This window comes from Pipistrellus hanaki (assembly GCF_964339955.1).
Source record: "Pipistrellus hanaki genome assembly, chromosome: 8".
Lineage (NCBI taxonomy): Eukaryota > Metazoa > Chordata > Mammalia > Chiroptera > Vespertilionidae > Pipistrellus > Pipistrellus hanaki.
In genome coordinates this window covers 73,452,414-73,476,505 of record NC_140510.1, presented here as the reverse complement: position 1 = coordinate 73,476,505, position 24,092 = coordinate 73,452,414, and the positions used below count along the sequence as shown (strand labels likewise).

The 24,092-nt window shown below is 41.0% G+C and overlaps 1 protein-coding gene across 1 annotated transcript in view; it reads right to left on the bottom strand.

Moving 5' to 3' along the window:
* LOC311627047 (aldehyde oxidase 4-like) overlaps nt 1-24,092 on the bottom strand; it is a gene marked incomplete at its 5' end in the record, with an annotated part of 54,069 nt that overhangs the window by 11,512 nt on the left and 18,465 nt on the right. Inside the window, 16 exons of the mRNA XM_084893174.1 lie at nt 2,208-2,435; nt 4,359-4,550; nt 4,735-4,821; nt 5,125-5,212; nt 6,961-7,094; nt 8,525-8,649; nt 11,690-11,786; nt 13,922-14,044; nt 14,558-14,672; nt 14,984-15,153; nt 15,892-15,984; nt 18,161-18,323; nt 19,654-19,838; nt 20,839-20,948; nt 21,909-22,002; nt 23,382-23,533. Of these exons, the coding sequence (XP_084749300.1) occupies nt 2,208-2,435; nt 4,359-4,550; nt 4,735-4,821; nt 5,125-5,212; nt 6,961-7,094; nt 8,525-8,649; nt 11,690-11,786; nt 13,922-14,044; nt 14,558-14,672; nt 14,984-15,153; nt 15,892-15,984; nt 18,161-18,323; nt 19,654-19,838; nt 20,839-20,948; nt 21,909-22,002; nt 23,382-23,533 (2,156 nt within the window). The remainder of the gene's footprint in view (nt 1-2,207; nt 2,436-4,358; nt 4,551-4,734; nt 4,822-5,124; nt 5,213-6,960; nt 7,095-8,524; nt 8,650-11,689; nt 11,787-13,921; nt 14,045-14,557; nt 14,673-14,983; nt 15,154-15,891; nt 15,985-18,160; nt 18,324-19,653; nt 19,839-20,838; nt 20,949-21,908; nt 22,003-23,381; nt 23,534-24,092) is intronic.

Here is a 24,092-nt window from a genome sequence, read left to right as displayed (position 1 = left end):
AGACAACCCTTTAACACCCTCCAAACTTAGGAACCGCCCCTGTAAAGCAATCATGTCAAACTTGCGGCCCAAGGGCCACATGTGGCCCACAACGAATTTTTTTGTGGCCCAGCCAATAAAACGGTATGTAAGGAACATTTTAATAACAATTTCATAATTTAATTTTTACAATATCCTGTTATACATAATTATTAATAACGAACTACAACGTCTGCTAATGACTGATTACTATCATTGTGTTGCATTCATTTCCGTTATGCATTTTCTATGCAGGCACACCATTTCTCTCCACTAATACTAGCAGCAATGGCCACGTCCTTAGCCTTGTATTGATTTGTTTGGTGTGTGCAACAGGAAATATTTTGCTTTTGGAAAACAAGAAAAATAGGTTTATTTGAGTTATGCTTATTAATTTAGACAGTTATTCAGTGTCTGGTAAATTAATATTCTAGAAAATATTAATTTTTATTAAAATGTTCTATTATTTTATGTTAACAGTTACTCATTTATTTCAGCACTTTGAATTCAGCACATGTCTATCAAAACAAACCTATGAAAATTGAAGCTTTTTTTTTTTTTTGCGGCCACATAAACCTTGCTTATTTGGCCTGTGTAAGCCTTTGAGCTTCACATGCTTGCTGTAGAGCAGTGTTTCCCAAACTTCTCTCATGATGAGAATCACCTGGTGGAGTTGTTAAAATACAGATTCCAGAATCCTAACTAAGAAGTGCTAAACTAGAATTTTGGGAACATATAAGTAAAATTGTACACTTAACTAGTGCTTTAAGACAGTAGTATCAGGACTATCAAAGTCTCTACAGGAACTTTAAAACTTTGTATTTTCACTTCATGACCATTTAACAAGAGTAATGATGACCATATTCAATGGTATTGCCACATGCTTTCAGAGCCGATTTTAGATTTTATGTTGATGATTGTATAAGCACCAAGCAGGACGACTGTTATTGATGGGGCATATTTGAGACAAGAGGTGAGATGGTGAGTCATCACACCCTACACAGACATTTAGGATTAAAACTTCAAAATGACTTGAAATGTAGCAGCAGCCAGAACTGCAGGAGGATTTAGATTTGGAAAAGCAACACCACCCACCATGTTAAGTTAATGTAACTATTTTGAATATTACTGGCATTTACAATACTACTTTCATTTAATTCCCAAATTCACTTGTGTTCTGTTCAGGCATCAGAACTATAAGAAGCTTGTTCTTTGTCGTCATACACAGTTAAGTAACATTAAAATAGATAATTTAAGCAACTGTTGAGAGTCCACTGAATTTTTCCCTTCAACGATGGTCTGTGTGTTATTCTGGATTCAGAAATATTTGCTGGGGAGAAGGATTGATCACCTGATCCTCTCCTTCCTTCTCATCTTGATTTCTACCTTGTGAGTGGACTCTGAGGAGGGGAGTGGACAGAGGGGTTTGGGGCATCCTTCATTGAAACCATACAGGGACCTGTATTCTTTTCTTTGTGTGCATTTGGTCATGGGGATATTTCAGAGATTAATGGGGATAGAAACAAGTAAAAAAAAAACCAAATACATAAATAAATAAGAAAATAAATAAATAACACAAACAGAAATAGAACCTCACAAAAAACTATCTAAGGTAAAATGAAAAAGAAGGCACAGTAGTCATAGATCCCAGTATGGTGACCCTGTGTAGTCATGGAGCCCAGTATGGTGACTCTGTGAGTCATGGAGCACAGTATGGTGGTTACTCTGTGAGTCATGGAGCCCAGTATGGTGACCCTGGGTAGTCATGGAGCCCAGTATGGTGGTGACTCTGTGAGTCATGGAGTCCAACATGGTGACTCTTCGAGTCATGGAGCACAGTATGGTGACTCTGTGAGTCATGGAGCACAGTATGGTGACCCTGTATAGTCATGGAGCTCAGTATGTTGACTCTGTGAGTCATGGAGCCCAGTATGGTGACCCTGTATAGTCATGGAGACCATCATGGTGACTCTGTGTAGTCATGGAGCCCAGTATGGTGTCTCCGGATTTCTGTGAGAATGGAGCACTTATGTCTGTTTTCAGTGTTTTGAAAGCTCTGTCTTCAAATGACCCTATTGCTGTCACTAAGAAGTTAGGCAAGAGGGAAAGAGATCCTCTTGTTCCCTCCAATTCTTACATGGACTTGAAATTTGACCCCATACCTCAAGACTCATTTCTCCCAACCTCACCTGATTCTGAAAGGCCTCAGGGACGGCAATGGAATATTTCATGGGGACCACAGCAAGCCCCCTTTTCTTCCAATAATTATTTTTGTTAAATTCCTCAGCATCCCTTTTCCTAGCATAAAATGAAGATTTCTCCAGACACTCTTTCCAGCATCTTCGCAAGGGCTCTGGATTAAATGTCTGCTTATAGGCTGTTTTGCTAATTTTCTTAGCCATGTTTATTTCTCTAACCTGAAAGACAAGAAAAAAGCATACATGCTATTCCATTTGTAAAACATGTGTTTTTTGTTATATACCTAACATGAAGAAAGTCTTTCTAAAAAAAGAAACAATTATTTAAATGGATATAAATATGTAAGTACAAATGTAAACATATAAACATAATGACAACCATAATGATAATAACAATAGAAACTACTGTTGAACACATCATATCTTCCAGGCTGCAGACTAAGTATATGATCTCAACAACTTTACAATAACTGAGAAATAGTAGGTGTATTATGAGTCCTATGACAAGTTTCGTTACTGGTGAGACAAATTTCTCCTGACTCAAAATTCTTTTACTTCTACACAATGTTTTTTTATTCTTAACTGTTCTCATGTTAGCTCCTCAAAATCTGAACTCTGGTAGGATGTTTGCACAAATGGCTGTAATGATGCCAATCTCCCTAGTCATGACCTCGAGTGGTTTCATATGGACTATGGGGCTGGCCATACGACTAGCTTTGGACACCAGGACAAAACATATGTAATCCAGGCAGAGACTTGAAAAGTGCTTGCATCATGTTCTTACTTCTGGAAAATCTATGAACTAGAATGAGACTGGACTCAGTGTATATTTAATCCACTACGTTTTGATTGACTTGTTGCACAGTAAAAGCTTACTATTGATACATAGACTACTTTAATTGAATCTTACAGGCTAATGTAGTGTTGTCTGTAGGTGCTCAATATACGCTGAGTGGGCAGATTTAAATGATCTCTGAATGCATAATAATCTTGCCACTCAGTGTATATCCTTGAAATACTTTTTCCATGTCTACCTCTGTTTCCTTTCCTTCTGGAACCCCTATTATTCAAATATTATTTTGTTTTGTGTTGTCCCAAAGCTCCCGTAGGCTCTCCTCCTGCTTTTTAATTTTTTTTTCTAGAAGCTGCTCTAATTGGGTATTTTTTTCCATCTTGTCTCCTAGCTCACTAATGCGGTCCTCTGCTTCATCTAGTCTACTCTTGATGCTTTCTATTGAGTTTTTCATGGTAGCGATGTCATTTTTCATTTCTTCTTGGTTCTTCTTCAATTCCTCTTGGTTCTTCTTAAATTCCTCATGGTTCTTCCTCATTTCTTCTTGGTTACTGTCAAATTTCTCTTCCATTCTTTTTAGCCATCCTATGATCATTACTCTGAATTCTTGCTCTGGTAGGTTGCTTGCCCCTAACTCATTTACTTCCTTTACTGATGATGCCTGCTTTTCTTTCATGTGCAGGCTATTTTTTTGTCTCCCCATGGTTTCTCTTTTCAGGATGTCTGGTTATGTGGTGTTCCTTCTCCTTTCCTTGGTTGATCGAAGAACTCCCTTGAATCCAGGTGTTTGCGCCGATTGGGGTGTCACAGCTGCTCGTTGGTCTCCTCTGCTGTGGGTTTTCCAGGCCTCAGAGAAAATCCTCCTTTCCTGGTAAGATGGCACAGCCTTCCCTCTGAGCCCGTAGCTCAGGGTGAGGTCTCTGCCGCCCCAGTGCTGGTTGCTTGGTCAGGAAATCCTGTCCAGCAGTCCCTTACTTACCTTCCTTTAGAGTTCCGCTGCCCCTCAGCTGCCAATCAATATTCCCTGAGCAACTTAGATGCTGCTTTTATCTGGTCTGGGACCAGGGTCAGAACAAGTCCTTCTGTTCGGTCGCCATCTTGTCCTCTCTCTGTGTATATCGTATATAATAAAAGGCCAATATGCAAATTTCCCCCTTGACCAGGAGTTCGACCAGCAGGCAGGCCTGCCAATTGCCCATGTCCCCTCCCCCACTGGTCAGGCTGCCCAGACCCCACCCATGCACGAGTTCATGCACAGGGCTTCAGAGATCATAATAATCTGACCATTCAGGGTATATTTGAACCATTGATGGCAGAGTTTTATAAGGGGATTCTGACTTATTACCTACCTCTTCAGGGGGTAAGTTACATTGATATGCCACAGCAGTTGTATAAGCTTCAACTACCACTGAAACCTGGGGAAAGCCATATCCTCGAAAGGCAGTGTTGGATGGCAAGTTTGTTTTGCAAGGCCTACCCTGGCACCGGTAGTTAGGAACATGATACGCATTTTCAGATTTCAGCACGAGGTACTCTATCACCTGAATGAAAACAAAACGAAAGTTCACATCTATCCATCTTTCAAAATCAGTTATCCAAATTCTATCTCTAACACAAACCCTTCACAGAATTTTGTCTAATTTGTATAAGAAATATCCATGCAAATAAAGTGTAGCACATACAACTCAACGGGTAACGTATGGGAAGGGCATGGTTCTTATTTACCAATTCAGACTCATCAAGGGTGCATCCACCATTGATATAATATTCAACGTCGACAGCTTTGATCACACCATTGTTCATGAATCCAATCTGCAAAGTCACATGACAAAACCATTTTCTCAGCAGTTCGTTACAACCAGATCCTGCTGTACACAAACACATCCGATCACACGTGCTAGTCCATACCCAGCTTATGAACATGATTTGATGTGACAGTCATCGGAGGAACATCCCAGGGGGACCATGGGATCCCAATAGAAAGTTCTGATTCGTTTTGGGTAGCATCCAAATAACCCTTGCAGTCGGTATGGAGTTTAGTAGTTGTTTTATGACTGATTGGTTGTCCCTGGACAATATTTTCAGCAGTCTCCTACAATTTTTGCTCTCACTCACTTTGTATTTTCCGAGGAGTGGGTGGCGGCCAGCAGTTATCAGCATGTCATTACCACGTTCTAGAACAAACCGGATTGGGCGGCCAGTTCTGTAGGAAGTGACTCTGTTAATACGCTGGGTGCTTCATAAAGGTGTAGAAACTTGGAGCTGGTGAAAGGGGACTGGAAATAACCTAACTTAATGGTTTTCTATGGGGGTAGCAACATACCTTAAATAACATTTTGAAAATTTGTGGGGATATTAATATGTAACAAACAAACAAATACAAATACAAAACCCCCTATTAATGTTATCCTGATTTAGTCATGTCTGAGAATTTTGATGTTGAAATAATTCATTATTTAGTTAGGTTACTTTATTTTTATTTCTTTTTCTTTTTGTATGACATTCAGGCACTGTATGAGGATTTTGCAACTGTGTGAATTAGTAGGTTATATTATGATGATGTTCATGTTGGATATTAAAAGGGGCATTAAATCACGTGCCAAAAGGCAATGCTGAGAATGAAAAGATTGAGAACCAATCAATACTCCGTTGAGTTCTGTCCCCCCTTGCATGCATACTCCCCGTCATAAAGTGCCCGTGGGGGACCCCGCTGGCTCCGGAGGGGATGCTCCCCGGGCCCGCCCCTCTGCTCACAGGACAGGCTTTGCTATGGTTGGAAAGTGCCAGTGAGCTGTGATGTTCACAGTGTTTCTTTCCGCAGCGATAGTCTTGGATAAGTTACGTTTGTCCTGAACATACTTAGTGAACTCTGGTGCATAAGAGGTTCACAAAAAGTCACGGCTATTCCCGCTCCTACTGTGTCGGTTTCTTCCATCGGGATGATGTGGAGGTTAAGTGAACATTCCCAGGCTGCAGCCGACCCTGCTGTGTTTCATCACAGAATGTGTACCTTGTAAGGTTGGGACTTTGACCTGCCCTCCATTCAGCCACCTTAGTTTGATTTATGTTAACTATTTATTTATTTAGTGATTTTAAAATTCTCAACTGAGGATATTTTCCCATTGATTTTTTTTTTTTTTTTTGAGAGAGAGAGGGGAAGAGAGAAGGAAAGACAGAGAGAAATATTGATGTGAGAGAAGCATATCGATTAGTTGCCTCCTGCGCATGCCAGAACCATGGCCTGGGGCCAGGGAAGAGCCTGCAACCAAGGTATATGCCCTTGATCAGAACTGAACCCAGGACTCTTCAGTCTGCAGGCTGACACTCTATCCCCTGAGCCAAATTGATTAGGGCAAAATGTTTGTTTTAAATTGTTAAAATAACCCCAACCAGTTCAGTTCAGTGGATAGAGCATCAGCCTGCAGACTCAAAGGTCCCAGGTTTCATTCCCATCAAGGGCACGTATAGTAGCTGCAGGCACATACCCAGTAAGGAGGTGTACAGGAGGCAACTGATGGATGTTGAGAGTTTCTCTCTCATTGATGTTTCTAGCTCTCTATCCTTCTCCCTTCCTCTCTGTAAAAAATGAATAAAATATATTTTAAAATGAAACAAACATTTTAAAGATTGAGAGTCAATGCAGTTCATGAAGAAGTAATATAGAAGTAACATCTATAGCGATTGCATTTATTCCACCCAGCTATCTTGTGAACCAGGTAGATATTACTTTCTCCATTTTCCCGGGGAGGACACTGAGGCGCCTTGCCTACGGTGACCCTGACGGTTGGAGAGTGGGTAGATCAGTGCCCCTTTACCCTCATGCTAACCACAGGGGAAGTGACAGCATGTGACCAATGGAATGAACCCCAGGGTGGGCGCAGGGCTGGAAGGACATGGGGGCACCTGTCCCGCTAGGACTTCTGACATAGTAGCTGGCACTGTGACTCTTACTTGTTGGCGGCCACAGCACTGACAGCTCCCAGCAGGGCAGGCTTGGTTATTTTCCCCCCAAATGCTCCTCCGGCTCTTTTCATGTGGCAGGCGACTCTATTCTTTGGGATGTTAAGTGCTGCAGCCACAAATTCCTGCAAGAGATAAGCTCGCAAAGTCACAAAGTCCAATTTCATAGGCTATTTCCTCATCCATGTTCTTCCCCTCTGCATAGTAAAAGACAGTCAGTACTTTAGCGAGTACAGTATTTACAGAACTTTGAAACCATCATCACAACCCAATTTTAGGATATTTTAAGTATCCCCAAAGAAACCTCGTATCTATTAAGCAGCCACTTCTGAGCTCCCCCTAACCTCAACTCCCTGTAATGCCCCACCACTAGGCAACTACTAATCTGCTTTCTGTCTCTACAGATTTGCCTGTTTAGAACATTTCATATATGTGGAATAATACAATGGTGGCCTTTTGTGACTGGCTTCTTTTGCTTAACATTGTTTCCAAGGTTCATCCATGTTGTAACATGTACCAGTACTCCATTTATTTAAATTTCACCCAAGGATGTGCTTTTATATTGATTTTAGAGAAAGAGAGAGAAAAATTGATGAGGGAGGGAAACATAGATCAGGTGCCTCCCATATGTGCCAAAACTGGAATTGAACTGGCAATCTTTTTAGTATACAGAATAATGCTCTAACCAACTGCCCTCTCCTGCCAGCCCGATCAACCCCAACTGCTCCCCTCTGCTGGCCTGGTTGTCCTTCATTGCCCTTCCTACCAGCCTGGTTGCCGCCAACTGTGCCCCCTGCCAACCTGGTGGCCCCACACAGCCTGCTGCTCAGTCATTTGGTTGTCCCTCATGATCCCCCTGCTGGCTTCGTTGACTCACTCAGCCTGATCAGTTGTCTGTTTGGTTGTTTCTGATGTGATGGCTCTGGCTCTTTATATATATATAGAAATTCCCCTGTGCCTAGCACTGTTCTAGGACCTACAACTCCTCATTTCAGAAGATGGGAATGTCGGGGATTTTCTTTGCTTGCTTGGGGGTGGGGTGTGGGCAGGTACAATGCTTTATAACTCAGCCACTAGAGCAGGACTGGCATTCACACACTACTGTGCTGGGCTGAAATGCCTTGGACATGTAACCATGTACATGTGCAACACAAGATGCAAAAACATGTATAGAGAGAGAACCAACACTCATTCCCCACAAAAAAATTTAAATGCACATGTACTACTAATTCATATAGAGAAGCAATGCAATAGATCCATAGAAGGAAATGTAATTACTATGATTAAATTTTACATCATCAATTGCCTAAGGGAAAGAGGAACTTTGCCCTATATTTTAGAAGGGAGAAAACATTTCTGATCTCCTTAAAAGGTCTGCCCATTTAGGGAAATATTTGCCCACTTCCTCCATTACGGACGGTAGCCAGCGTCAAGTGTGCAGGGAATTTGAGACGGAGAGTGGGAACAATCAAAGCTCCTCTAAAGAGGAATGCCTGGTGTATGGGCCTCACACCACAGTCATCTGGAGCATCAATTTCAAAAAATATCCGGTTACCTGCACCTGGAGGGGAAACTGTGCTCCCATGTGTAACACCATTTCCTTATCTTCTTCTTTTGGGATAGCCAGGATGGTTTGTGTTTCCATGTAAAAATGTTCCTGCCCTTCCACGTGCATCTCACCTGTGAAGCATGAACACAGGACAATGTTTGTCTGAAAGTCCCACACTGGAGGCTCTCGGTGGGGTATGGTTTATCAAGGGCAAGTTGCTTCCGCTTATGGAGAACTGGACTTTATGTCATTTGGTTAAACCACTTTTCCTCATTGATCTTCACTCTGCCCAGCCAGCTGGGTGACCATGGGCAATTCAGTCCCTTCTCTTGGGCCCGGTTTCCTCATCTGTCTAGTGCAGTGGTTCTCAACCTTTCTAATGCTGCGACCCTTTAATAACAGTTGCTCATGTGGTGGTGACCCCCAACCGTAAAATTATTTTTGTTGCTACTTCATAACTGTAATTTTGATACTGTTAATGAATTGTAATGTAAATATCTGTGTTTTCCAATGGTCTTAGGCTCTACAGCAGCAGTTCTAAACCCACAGGGACACAAAGGTTTAAAATGGTAGAACTAGCTCTAGCTGGTTTGGCTAGTGGATAGAATGTCGGTCGGCCTGTGGACTGAAAGGTCCCAGATTTGATCCTTATCAAGGGCACATGCCCAAGTTGAGGGCTTGATCCCTAGTAGTGGGTATGCAGAAGGCAGCTGATCAATGAGTCTCTCTTATCATTGATTTCTTTTTCTCTCTCTCCCCCTTCCTCTCTGAAATCAATAAAAATATATTTTAAAATAAATAAATAAGTATGTAAATATATAATAATAAACGTATACTATGCTAATTAGACTGGACATCCTTCTGGATAAAGCAGGGGCTGCTGCCTCGACCCTCGAAGCCCCTTGCATGAATTTTGTGTATGGGGCCTCTAGTAAATAAATAAATAAAATGGCAGACTTGTTCCCACCAGTTTTACAGCCTGTTCTTACTGGTTTATCTGAGATTTTTGGCTTGGTTAAAACATTCTTAAAATTTTGTAGGCTGTGCCAAGAGAGGCATTTGGCTCTAGTTTAAAACTTACTTTAAAACTAGCCAAAAGATTCCTATATAGTTAAAATAAGTGAATTGCTTTTCCAGGAGTCAAAGAATTTTTTGAAATTATTTTTTGGGACAATAGAAAAAAACTCTCCCAAAAAACTCCCCCCCAAAACCTTTGTTTTTAGCATACCAAACACTGACTTTAATTTAAATTCAAATAACGACATCATTTTTTCAATATGCTAGGTTTTGTTCTCAGGCATATCAAATTACAGAGAATGAATTAATTTAATCACCATACCAATCCTTTGAGGCAGGTATTATTAGGAAACAGATATGAAAAAGGTAAGTAAGCTGTCCAAGGCTACACAGACTGGAGATAACAGAGGCGGGATTCAAGTCCAGGCAATCTGACTCCCGGATCCACACCCTAACTACACCATTTCTCTATGTTGGCATTCTCTGTAATTCTTAGTCATTTCTGCCCAAATTTCAAATTCCCTTCATATTTCAAATTTTCCATTTGTGCTAAAAATTTGAACTCCCATAATGGCCAAAATCCTAGATGACAAAGAGTTAGCACCTTGTGACTCTGTTGCTCTTAGGGTGAATGTAAAAATGAAAAGAAAATATATTACTGTGATTAAGAGAAAGGGCCTTTGGGTCATCTAGTCAAGAGCTCCAGTCCTGGCTGTATTATAAATTGAATATGAGATCTCGGTCAACTACATAACTTTCCTAAGTCTCAGTTTCTTCATCTGTGAAATGGAGCTACCGATATATGTTCCTTCTCAGAATTGATCTGCTTGAATATTAAATAGTAAGCACTAAATACATAGGAGCTTAAAATAGGTTTCATAATACTCATTTCTCAGGGGTTTTATTTTTGTCATTAAATAATACATGTAATATGCTCAGCATGGTGTTGCTATAGTTTGTGTTTATCTGGATGCAGAGAAACAATGGATAGGGCTGTTTAAGGCAAAGATAACTCTTTTTACTAAGGAAATTATATGCCTGGGGTTACAATGCACCATACTAGAAATTCATGATCAGTTCACCGTGTGAGGTTACTTTTGGTTACATTAGTTATGGCGCCCCCTTTTGGACCACAATCGTGTGCTTAAAAACATCATTCATAATAGTCCCAAGTTGAAACCAACAGAACTGTCCATGAACAGTAGAAAGGAAACATAAGATGTGGAATATTTATCGTATTTTCCAGCGTATAAGACGACTTTTGAAACGACAAAAAGTCAACCGAAAATCCGGGGCAAAAGACCAAAATTGCACAAAAATTACCTGCAGATCTTGACTGCAAAGTAAGTCTTTTCTTTGAAGTGGGAGGTAGTCTTATACAGCGAATATAGGCTTAAACATATGTTTTGAACTGTAAAATTAGGGAGTCATCTTATACGCTGGAAAATACGGATACAATACTATGCTCCTGAACAAAGAAATAGAACTACTGATTTATGCACCAACACGGTGAATCTCCACACATAATGTTGATGAAAATAAGTAAACACAGAAGAAGTTACACTCTACTTTCCGTTTATATGAATTGCAAAACTGGTAAACTCATTTACAGTGACCACAGTTAGAATAAGACCTTTCAGGAGGTTGCTGACCTAGAGGTGGGGGGACAAGGGGTGGGGGAAGACAAGGAAGCTTTCTGGGGTGCTGGAAATGTTTTATATCTCCATGTGGGTAGTATTCACACAGACTGCTGCCTTTGAACAACTTCATCAGACTAAAATTATTTGTGCATTTTACTTATTTTAAAGACATTTTTATTGATTTCAGAGAGGAAGACAGAGGGAGAGAAGAATATAAACATCAGTGATGAGAGAACCATTGAAGGGCTGCCTCCTGCACACCCTACACTGGGGATTGAGCCTGCAACTGGGGCATGTGCTCTGACTGGGAACTGAACCATAACCTCCTGGTTCATAGGTCGACGCTCAACCACTGAGCAACACCACCCGGGCTTTATTTGTGCATTTTAATTGCGGTTTAAGTATCCCATTAGGGTTGAGAAGCTCTGCCTTAGAATTTCAGTATTCCTCAAACCAATGGGATGATTTAGTCTTTATCTTCAGAAGCTTCACTTTTCTGGCCAAGACCACGTACCTTCAATGATTTGATCCACCTGTTTAAAGGCTTGCTCTACATCTCCTTGCTCAATCTTCCTCTCCTCAGAAAGAAATGAATTGTGCTCTAGGGCTTGCTGCAGGGGAAAAAGAAACAACAACAACAAAAAATAAGATTCTTGTTTTTATTTATTTGTTCACATTCTAGTAAGCCATTCAAACCTCAGCAGAATCCCATGCTCCTATTCTATCAGATATTCACACAGCAAGACAAGCTGAGCAGTTTGGAGAGTCACAGAAATTGGGTTACAATGGATCACAGGCATTGGTGATTACTTAGTTCTATTCAGCTCTGGGAGGAAGAGCAGGGAGTGGGGTGAGGGGGTGGGGGGGGTGGGGAGGACAAGGATATGTAAAACACAATCCTCTGGTTTGCTGAAGGTAGCAGTTTGGTGTTAGGGGCCAACTTTGTGATGAGGGGGCAGATAATAGTCAAAGAGAGGCCAAGAGGAGGAGCCTGCTGGGTCTGGGGCTGCTCAGGGATGGCCTGTGTAGGTGACCTCAGGTGCTGAATTGGATAGGATTAGGACAGTCAGAGAAGAGTCTGAAAATCATTTGAAGTCAAGAGCAACTCATAAAGTTACAGAGGTAAAAACCCAGCTGAGGGGCCAAAATGAGAACAAGGCTAGATTGGCAGTGGAGTTTTCTATCAAGAAGCAGTTGAGCCCTGGTCAGTGTGGCTCAGTTGGTTGAGTGTCCAGTGTCCAGTGCACTGGTAGGTTCTGGTTTAATTCCCCATCAGAGCACATGCCGGGTTGTAGGCTTAATCTCCAGTAGGGAGCATGTAGGAGGCAGCTAATAGATGTTTCTCTCTCTCTGCCTTCCTCTCTCTCTAAAACCAATAAAAACATATTTCTTAAAAAAAATAAATAAATAAAAAAGAAACAGTTCTTCCATGGCCAGGTAGCTCAGTTGGTTAGAGCATTTGTTTTGGGTTCGATCCCCACGCAGGGCACATACAAGAATCAACCAATGAATGCATAAATAAGTGCAACAACAAATCAATGTCCCTTTGTTAGTTCCCTCTCTCTCTCCCTTCCTCTTTCTAAAAATAAACAAATAGATAAATAAATAAGCAGTTGGATGAGCTTGAGAGATGGAGTGAGGGGGATTATGAAAAATCTTGAGTTTTATACTAAGAACCTTATCTAAGAAGACATTGTGTTTTTATTGTTGTTATTTGTTTGTTTTTGTAAGGAAAAGTGATCTGGTGAACTATGTGGCTTAGAAAATGAACATGGTAGGTATACATTTTGAGATAAGATTGTTATTGTAGTAAATCTGACAATAAGGTGATGAGAACTGGGCTGGAGGTTGGGAAGGGGTGTAAGTGAAAATACAATAGAAAAAAGGAGCACATTTAAGAGGCATTTAAAAGATAACTGGAAAATACTTGAACTTGGCATCCATTTGGAAAAGCAAAGGAGAATCAAAGAGGATGATGAAAACTGTACCTACTAGGCCGGGCTTCATATTGTTTCCGCATCTATCCCTCCATCACACACTTTTGTTGAGTACTTACTATGGGTGTAGTGCTTGGATGGGCAACAGGGAAATAAGCATCAGGAACCATGTTCTTGACCTCATTAATAACCACAATTAAAAAAAAATCACAGCTAACATGTGTTCAAAGCACCCATGTCCCAGGTGCTTTTTTAAAGCACTTTATTTGGATTCTCTCACTTAAACTTCATGATGACCTTTTGATGTAGGAACTTTCATAGCTCCCATTTCACAGATGCATTTAAGGAACTTGTCAAAACTTTCGTTTAACAGCGTGTTAAATGGCAGAGTCAGATTCTGAATCGGAGTAGTCTATCTCCAGAACTTGTCTTAAAGTAGGAAGTAGGCACGGAGATCAAGAGGACCCACGCTGTCACTCTGTCAATGGTAACCTGCCTCTGAGTGTCACAGTGCTCTGCACTTTCTCACGGACTCGTCTTGTATGTAAAGCTGTAAGGACCTTCCTCTGATGTTGCTTATCTATATCCTTAAGGCAGGCATTGGCAAGAGGCCATTCGAGGAGTCGTGGACAAAGGAAGGAACTGGGCTCCAGGCAGGAGAATTCTCAGTATCATGTCTCAACTTGGAGATGACACTGAATAAGGCAAAGATGAAGCTCAAGTTATACTATTTTGTGACTGTAAGGGTTGGATTCTGCCAAAAGTGCATCACCCTAGTCATTCTTGAGGATACAAAGCAGCTCCAATACCTCTATTGTGATAATCTGAGGTTCTATGTCTTCATAAGCAATCTTCACTTTCTTAGCGGCCTCTTTCGCATGGGCGTAGGTATCAGCAGCCACAGTACAGACGATCTGACCCACGCAAATAACCTGCAGAAAAGTCACATGTTGGATGTGATTAGTTGAAACACAGAATCACTTAAAAGGATTTACTGTTCCCAAATTCTTACATTTACCTCCTGGGTTCTTGTGAACACAAGAATGGTTACTTCCTGCCTATGAGAATACATTTAAAACAGTGGCTTGAATGGGACTTAGGGGCTTCAGAATTGGACACAGAACTTGATTATGTCTGGCCTAGGATTGTCTTTAGCTGCAATCCTCACTGTTCCGAAATCACTCACGGGGATCTAGCCATCCTGAAATTTCTGAAGTCTGTTGGTTATTTTTATGGCCGATACTTTTATTGCTTCTGGGACTTTTTTTAATTTTTTTTTTTTTTTTTTTTAGAAATCTTCCTTGATAGTGCTTATGGTTTTTATGAGCATCTCAAAAGAGTCCCCAATTCAAAATGAGGTGGAGTCCTTGGTTCTCTGAAAGACTTTGTAACATGGCATTTTCCCACAAAGTATTTGAATCCTAAGCCACATACAAATCACACACCTCGTTCTGTGCATACAAAACCTCTCCATTATAGTTATTATCTCCGGGAACATCCTCTGCTGTTATCACATCAACAACACCGGGAAGTGCCAGGGCTTCTGAAACATCAATTTCTCTAGAAGAGAACACATAAAAGTACACATTGAAGTTGCAGGGGTAAGTTCAGGGTACACTATACTAGTACATGACTCCGCCAACAATGGGAAAAAGTGCAATGGACTTCATAACTACATCATGGGCAATTCTCTGCGTTGGTATTCTGACTCTTGGCCATACATTTTTTCATAACTATTCTTTAAAAATGAATACCTATCCAGAAGAGGAAATACTTTTAATTGACTTACATATACAGTAGGTTCTCAGTTTAAGTATAAAGTTCTTAATGCATTTTAGTAACTTTTAAAAGGACAGCTTTTGCTTCCTTACATGATCTTTGCATGAGCTCTGGTGCTGGTAACTACAGCCAGAAAGAGTTCTTGGGCGACCGGGGGTATGTCATCAACATACACGGCTTCTCCAGTGGCATGTTTAATGGCTGACTGGTGCATCATGGGGTGGCCGACTGGATCTTGAGGAGGTTGGTGGGGATTCACACACTGTTCATGAAAAAAGCCCGTTATTTTATTGCCAGACATTCTCATGCCCTAACAATTGGATCTGTTATATTCGGATTACTTACAAGAAAAACTACGGACAACTGGATATCTCTAACTATGAGTCAGAGTTAATAAATATCCATTGAGTATTATGGTAAGGAATATATTCTTGGTTACAGGCTCTAACCGCCTCCTCAGACATCCCCCCTGCCCCCAACCCCAAGATGACATTGTTCCTACCCTCAAGGATTCTACAACCTTGTTGAGAAATCAGAACACATACATTAAAAAAATGTGATCAATTTCATAGAGTAATAGAGAACAACATACACAGATAATATGGTATAAGGAAAACACACAGTTTCCTGGAAGATTCAGGGTGGCTCTTATAAAGGAGGGAAGAGTTTCTAGAAGCAGTAAATGTTGAGTGAGTTTTTTTTAAAAAAAGACCAACAGTGGCTAATAAAAGGGCATTTTAAGTAAAACAGCTGGAAATAGTAAAGAGGAAAGATTCAAAATCAAATTCCTTGTGTAGTCTTGAGTAAAAACAAAAACCAAAAACGCTAAACCAAGCAAGTTGTGTGTGGGTGACAATGGGTCACATCAGCTGGTTTCAGTAGACTTTTATCTTTACATGTATCACAAAATATGGCTATTGTAAAGGGGGAAATACATGATGTGTAATGCGTACATCTGAGTGAATAAACCTATTAGAAAGCAGAGACCCTACCCACCAACCTGGAACATCTGAAGTCCTCGGGGTGTTCCTATGGGGAAATTGTCTACAGCACTCATGAAATTTTCTGGGATATCAGGAAACTTCTGGGGATCCTAAAAAGAAGATTATTTGACATCTAATTTTACAATCTGAGTGACTAGCTTGGAAAATCAGGTGGAAATATTTCAGATATTAGATGCCAGTTCTGCGGGGAGAGCCCTGAACTTCAAGTTCCCTAGGCTGGTAGTAGTTATTTGAAGAAAAACTACATCTACTTTTGTGCACAGAAAAGTGAATGCTATTTCCAGGAAGTGAAGAATTCCCTCATGACCAGGTCTCCTTTTTGAACGAGTGGAAGTATGTACATACTTCTAAATGGATCTGTGCTTTCAAATCCAAGCCAACCTCCTGACACAACTGAGGGAGTAGGAAAGATGACTTGTGAGTTATCTACAAGATGTCCAGTTACGGACTGTTCGTACTAGTGAAGAAACTAGAATTAAACTAAACTCCCCAGAACAAGGCAATGGCTACACAAATCATGGTATATCCATAAGATACAATATTATACAGTCATTAAAAATAATTTTGTAGAAGCATGCTTATTGACATTGAAAAATGCTCATGTAACACAATTAAGTGAAAAAATTGTGTACAGTATGATCCTATTTTTTCAATTTAAAAATATAAAAGTATATATTTATATGTTAATTGTAGGATTACTGGATTAGAGTTGATTTTTTAAAATTTTGCTTCTCTGCATTTTGAATTCTTCTATAATGATAGAATATATGACATAATAAAATGTAATATTTTAGAGAATATATGATAATATGTAAGAGATATACAATAAAATGTATATTTAATAGGTTATATATAATATATTAGATATATACTGATTACATATTAATATACTGAAGATATTACGTAACACCCTAGAGGCCTGGTGCACAAAATTCAAGCATGGGTACGGTCCCTAGGCCTGGTCTGCAATTTTCCCCAGCTGCTGGCAGCTGGCCCCACTACCCTCACTGCCACACACTCCTGTTTCCCTTTTGTCATCAGCTGATCGGAGCCTGTTGATAGGAGGTGGTGGTGGAGGTGGGTGGGTGGGTGGATGGGGGACCAAGAGGTCAGCCATTTGTGCCCGCTTGCTGGCTCTGCCCATACTGTAGGTTGCCCTTTGTGTTTGGGGAAACTGGGGGAGGCCTTGGCCTGGCATCACTCATGTCCACCACCACCCACCCCGGTACCCTGTTTGTCATCGCGTGATCAGAGCCTGCCAGCCAGCCAGCAGAAAGAACCGAGAGGTGGTCAGTGCATCTCACAGTGACTGGTTGAGTGGTCTTTCTTGTGGTTCTCTCGTTAGGGTGAATTTGCATACTACCCTTTTATTACATAGGATAATAGGTTATATAATAAAACATAATAGAATATAATAATACTAATAATAAGTAATGTTAATAACATAATAATAAAAAGGGCTAGCTGAACTAAGAAAGTAAAATTCTCAGGCACAAACAAAAATGTGGGTATAGTAATTTATATTACCATTTTTAAGTCAGTTCATGAGTTATTAAGAGGACACTCAGTTATGGGCCATATTTTGAGAAACAGCTATGAAAGTCATTTTAAACTAGGCTAGAAAAGAAAAAAATAATAATTAATAAAAAATTAGACAATCTAAATGTCTAAAAATAAGGAATAGACCAAATAGTGGTACATCTTTCCATAAACATGACATACAAACTTATGTCATAATGTCACTGAAAAATATTTAATGACATTGAGAGATGTTTATATTATAAATTGAAATAAGCAACGAGTTCTATGTGACATTTATACATACACATCTATAAAGAAGGTATTAGAAGGATATATACCAAAATATTAATAGTGGCTAGCTATGGTGATAGGATTACAAATAAATTTTTCCTCCTTTCTGGCTTATTCACATTTTCTAAATATTAAAGTTGGGCTATTAAAATTTTTTTTCCTTAAAATAAAGAAAGATGTTATGATTTACTTACTGAAGGTTTTTTGGTGACTGAAGGTCAATTCGCATGCATGTTAGTACTAGTTATGCAAATTACAGGGCAAATAGAATAAGATTGTCCCCTTCTCAGCCCAATAGTGAAGGAGAAGAGAAGGAAAGGAACAAAGAAGGGTGAGGAGGGCCCCAAACTCAGTACCCTTGATGGATATCGAAAGCAGGCAGGGAAAGCTCTTTCATGTGCAGACTCCCACTCAGAATGTCAAGGGACCCAGAGACTCAGAAAGGTCGTTTACCATTTTATTCAGTCCTCGCCTCACTTTGAGGTAGAATTTGAAGAGTAAGCTGATGATGAGGGTTCGCTTATATTCTACCATGCCACCCTCAGCTCCTGGCAGAATGTAAATCTCATCCAGGACCAGCCGGCACGCATCGCTCAGCATTTGGTCATCCCATTGCCTAGTAGGAAAGAATGCAAACATTTCACAAGAGGCACTAAACTGATAGAACAAGGGAAGATGGAGAGCAATCTGTATCCATCTTTGAAATCAACACAAAATGTCCTTAAATATTGCATCTGCTTTATTTAGAATATGATGCAGTGAGAGAAACATCAATGTGAGGGAGAAACATCAATCTATTGCCTCCTGAATGTGCCCCGACTGGGGATCAAACCCATAACCTAGATATGTACCCTGACGGGGAATTGAGCCACAACCTTTTGGTGTATGGGATGAGGCTTCAACCAACCACGCCACCAGTCAGAGTGTGATGGGAATTGTTAAGATCTACTCACTTAACAACTTTTAAATATATAATACAGTATTATTAACTACTAGAGGCCTAGTGCATGAATTCGTGGCATCCCTTGGTCTGGCCTGTGGGATCAGGCTGAAACCGGCTCTCCGACTTCCCCTGAGGGATCCCAGATTGTGAGAGGGTGCAGGCCAGGCTGAGGGACCCCCAGTGGTGCATGATAAGGACCAGGAAGGTACTTGGGAGGTTGGCCAGCTGGGTAGGAACTGCAGGAGGGCTCTAGGGTATATCCAGCCCATCTCACTCAGTCCCAATCGTCTAGACCCCAGCAGCAAGCCAACCTACCAGTCAGAGTGTCTGCTTATTGGTGGTCAGTGCATGTCATAGAGAACAGTTGAGCGATCTTAGTATATCATTAGCATATTACACTTTGATTAGTTGAACGGACGACCAGACGACTAGACACTTAGCATATTAGGCTTTTATTATATAGGATAGGCACTATGCTATACACTAAATATCCGTGAATTATTCATGTTATAGCTGGAAGTTTGTACTTTTAACCCCCTTCTTCCATTTGTGCCCTCCTTTCCCTCTCTGACCCCACCAGGTGCAACCACCCATCTGTTCTCTGTTTTAAGAGTGATGAAAGGAAGGCCATTTAACCTTTTGGAATATTCCATCTTCTTTATGTGGTTTAAAGAAATTTTTAGGTATCTTAGGAGATAGCATTAGAAATGTTTACTTACTTTCTAGGTTAATTAAGAGTGAAATTTTTCAGGTTATGCCTACTTTTATTAATTTGTGCAGTAATCTTATTACAGACATGACAATGAAAGAATTACTGTACCTTGAAATATGTTGTTTTGGGGTGGCTTTTATTTTCTTTATCTTTTGTTTGCAGCAATTAAAAATTTTAAACGAATATATAGCTATATTTTATAATCAGAAAAAAAATCTCTAAGTGCTATTTTCATTAAAATATTAAAATAGGAAGGCCTGGGTTCTATGCTCCAGACATACTGTGACCTACCTCCCGATGAGCTGCTTGCAGGTTTGGTTTGCAGAGACCACAGTGGGGCCAACACGCCCATAGAATATTTTAAGGTCCTTGATTGTGTCTGTGCCATCTTCAAACTTCACACTCATCCCAGCACTGACAATGGCGAAGGCATTCTCCTGGCGTTGGGCGAGCCGCAGGCCTGACACAAAGTGCCACTGGAGGGATAAGGACACACATGTAATACCTTACTCAATGAAGAGAACATAAATAAAAACACTCAGAAAGGTTCATGCTTGTCTCTACTGTGTGACAAACAGGGCACTTAGGTGATTGTTAATAATAAAAAGGACCCTGGGAATGGACTGTAATTCTCTGTTATTAACTGTGGTGCTGACGGTATGTGAGCACTGGCCCGTGTGCTTTACATATGTTAATATTTGATCCTCACAGTAACTGTACTCATTTCCAATTTACTGATGAGGAAATATAGGTTCAGTAACTTACACAAGGTCACACAGTAAGTGGCAGAGCTGGGGTTCAAACCCAAGCCGTCTGGCTTCATAATCTATGCTGATCTACTTTCAACTCCACTATTGACTTCGGGCAAATGACTTAAACTGGGTCTTAATTTTCTGTGAAATGAGAAGGTTGGGTTTGATCAGAAAGTGCCTCAAGGATGAGGGGGAGAATCAAGAGGTGGAATACCTTGCTCTGAGAGATACTTAATGAAAGAGTTTATCTTGATCTTTAATGAAAGAATTGACCGTGCTTGAAAGTCTTCTGAGGTGGTTGCCTGCTAGAACATGCACAAACTCCCTAATGAAGCAATAGATATGGGGCTCGAGCTCCCATCCAGTCTTATTTTATGGGGCTCCTGCAGCTGCCATTCACCCCAACCGAATGACCAGTCCCTTCTCTCCACTGACCTATGCTTTCCTTTCCTTTTGGAAGGCAGCTATGCTCACCACTATACCACCAATGCGGACGGTTCCTTTCCTTTTGAACAACACCAGGGAAGGGAAGTTTGGCCTGACAGGAAAGCAAATGAAATGGTCATTGAGAATCTGGCCCTTCCTGAGCATAGCCAATCATCTCTCTGCAGCTGCTCGTTGGAATAGGAGATGGCACCAGCCCCGGGAGTCTGTCTGTGGCTCCTGCACAGGGCTCAGGATTAGCAGTGTGTCCCTGGGTGGGCAGCGGGTCAGGAGTCCTTACCTGTGTAGAGTGGGGAATGTAAACAGATGACACAATCTCTTCTGACTTCAGGTCTACTTCAGGCAATCTCTCAAGGAAATGGCCGTCTAAAGGAATCTGCCGTTCTCCTTCTATCAGAGAAATGACCTTGATTAGAATGCACGTGTCCAATTGGAGAATACCCAGCCTGGGGCAGAGGCGATGTATCGGGTGAAAAGAGGGAGTGCAGGCTGGGGGTCAGACGATGTGGGTTCTAGCTCCAGGTTCCAGGCTGTGTCACCTTAGGCAAGTCGCAGATCCTCTGGGGCTTCTGGCTCCTCATCATCGGAATGAAAGGTTGGGCCAGATAAGCTGGAAAGGCTGTCCGGAAACAACCCAGTTCCACAAGTGGGAAAAAGGGAAGAATGGATTTCACGTGTGGGAAACCTGAGGTCCTGAGGTCCGGAGAGGTTAGATGACCTGTCCAAAGTGTTTAAGGCAGGACTAGTGACAAGGTGGGGTGCCTCAGATATAGCTTCTTTTCTTTAAGCAGTTTGCCCTGCTTTCTTATTTGATCCACCATATTTTTTAAATGTGATTTTAACCAAAGAAAGGGTTACAACAGTAGTTCTATGAATAATATGCATTGCTTTTATTTCCTTAACTACAATCTTTTCCTTTGGCAAGGAGGAAACGGGCTGTGAATAAAGAGAGAAGTAATGCATCATGTGCCCACGAAGTCGATTTCGTTTAAAATGAAAAGTCCTAGAAGAAAAATTCCACCTTCAGGAAACTCTGAAATTGAATATGCCATAAAACTTGAGATGTACCTCAGACATTTTTTGATAACTGCTTTTGGATTGTGCATGAATGTGACCAAACAGCTGAGAAAAATTATCTGGTGCAGTAAGTTATCTATGAGATATAGAATATCTAAAGAACAGGATAATTGATCACAGCTTCATCCTTATGTCTGCGGGAATGTAGCTATCACCTATATGTATCTGGTAAGTCAAAGTTGGATATGCTTGGGTTCCCACGTCATAGTTCATGAAAGGAGCTACTTGACAGTGATAATTATAAAAGAAAATGCTTAAACGTTGGTCTCTTACCTTTAGATATCAGATTGATGGTAGCATTTCCTGCTGCTAAAATTGGATTTAGGTCAGAAAAATCCGGCCTGCTCACCACATGTCCTCCTAAAGTCTAAATAAATAAAGGTGGCATTATTTATTTATGTTTTTTAGTAACATTTAGCTATTTAACAGGTAAGCAATTATCTATGCAGGGATCTTGTGTTAGCTTTTAACTTTCTTCTTTGCTTCATGGAAACATCTGGCAGAGCTCTGGGGCAGTGAAGTAGATTCGGGCAACATATGGGGCAAGATTTCCACCCCTGACTCCACTCCAACTCATTGCCTGAGAAAATAATCCTTTCCCATGTGTCACGAGCAGAAAGCTCTCTTTGGGAACTGACCCTAGAGTGAGCGTCTGTAACACAGGGGAAGGTGGAGACTGCAGCCTGAGGAAACGCTAGAGACCCGGGAAATGGAACTCATTTTCTAAATGTTTGCGGTGCTGCTGTGCAATAGAATTCTCCCCTCTTGCCCAAACCGTCACTAATGAGGACCTCTGAAGGGAGCTAAGAAGGCAAGATGATGAGAGGAAGCCATGGTCCAGAAAAAGGGATAGAATATGCCTATAGTGAAAACATATGGTGGATTTTGAGAATCAACAGAAATAGAGTCAGAGACAACTGGGAAAAATGTGCCCCTCTCCCAGCCCCACTGAACTACTCACCATGTGCGGAATGGGTAGTGGTTTGAACCAATTTTCTCTTAAATCTTAGATAATAAGGATACCTCGGAAGCTAGATAACTGGGAGATGTCCAAGAATTGACATTTGGGATACACATGTTTGGAAACTGACCTCATTGCAAAGCTCCAAGAGGAGAACCATCCATAAAAGAGTATTTCAGGAAGGCAGGCCCTTGTTTACTAAACCTTGTATAAGACACCTTCCACAGACTGTCAGAACCAGGTAGAATCTTAGAGACAGTCCATTGGGTTGAACTTCAGTTTTATTTTTAATTTCAGAGAGGAAGGGAGAGGGGGAAAGGGTTAGAAACATCAATGATGAGAAAAAATCATTGATCAGCTGCCTCTGTATGCCTCCTACTTGGGATCAAGCCCGAAACCCGTACATGTGCTCTGACCAGGAATTGAACTGGCGCTCAACCACTGAGCCATGCTGGACAGGCTTAATTTTTACAATGGAGAAACAGTGGCTTAAAGTGGGTTCTCTAGGATCATGCCACTCATAGGTGATAGGCTGAGATTAGAATTTGGACACCTTCAGATTCCAGGAGCATAATCTTGTTATATAATATGCTGTTTCTAACTTTGGGCACACACATACACACACACACACACACACACACACACACACACTCACACTCATGTTGTGGAGATTTATTAAACACTGACTTGTTGGATTTCCTCTTCAGAGTAATGTTTGCTCAACTAACCAGACTATGTGGCTGTCTGTAACTATGGCTCACTTACTATGACACTAGAGAACTTACTGCCATACTCCTGATCTGGACTCCGGCAAGCGTCCTCAGATGCGTCAGGAGGGCACGGTAGGTCTTAGTCTTCTCCTTTGGTTGATCCGAAACAATAAAATGTAAGGCATCCTTCATCTGGGCGAGGCTGCAGCCCGCGCCGATGGTCACCCCTGAAAGTAAACCACTGGGATGAAACCTTTTAGTAATAAGACACCTGGGCTACATGGAAGCCACCTTTCAAATAGATCTTCTCTTTTCACATGAATTTAGAATGACATCAACCAAGATTAAGATTACTTCTGGCAATGTGCATTATTCCCAAATGCTAGGTACCAAATTCTTTTTTCTCAGTCCTATACACAGTCATATATGCCACATATGCTAATATATGTCCATCACAGATATTTGAAATTTATTAGTTTATTTCCAATTTAGTGTTTTCCTGAATGTATTGATCAAATATAAAACTTGCAGCCAAGACTTTATAAGATTTTTAAAAGCTCAGTGAACGCATGTGGGGATTGAGCTGCACGTTCGCGTGGTCCACTGGTCTTCCTTCCACAGCCATCACTTCCTACTGTTCCCTTGTCAGAATGAGAATAGACACCACCTGTGCCTCCGGCCAGTTCCATGCAGGTGAACCCACAGGGGATGCTTTGAGTAGCTGTGCCATCTGGCTTAGATATTCTTAAGGGGGCAATACTGCCTCTAGGGGGTGAAAAAAAACTT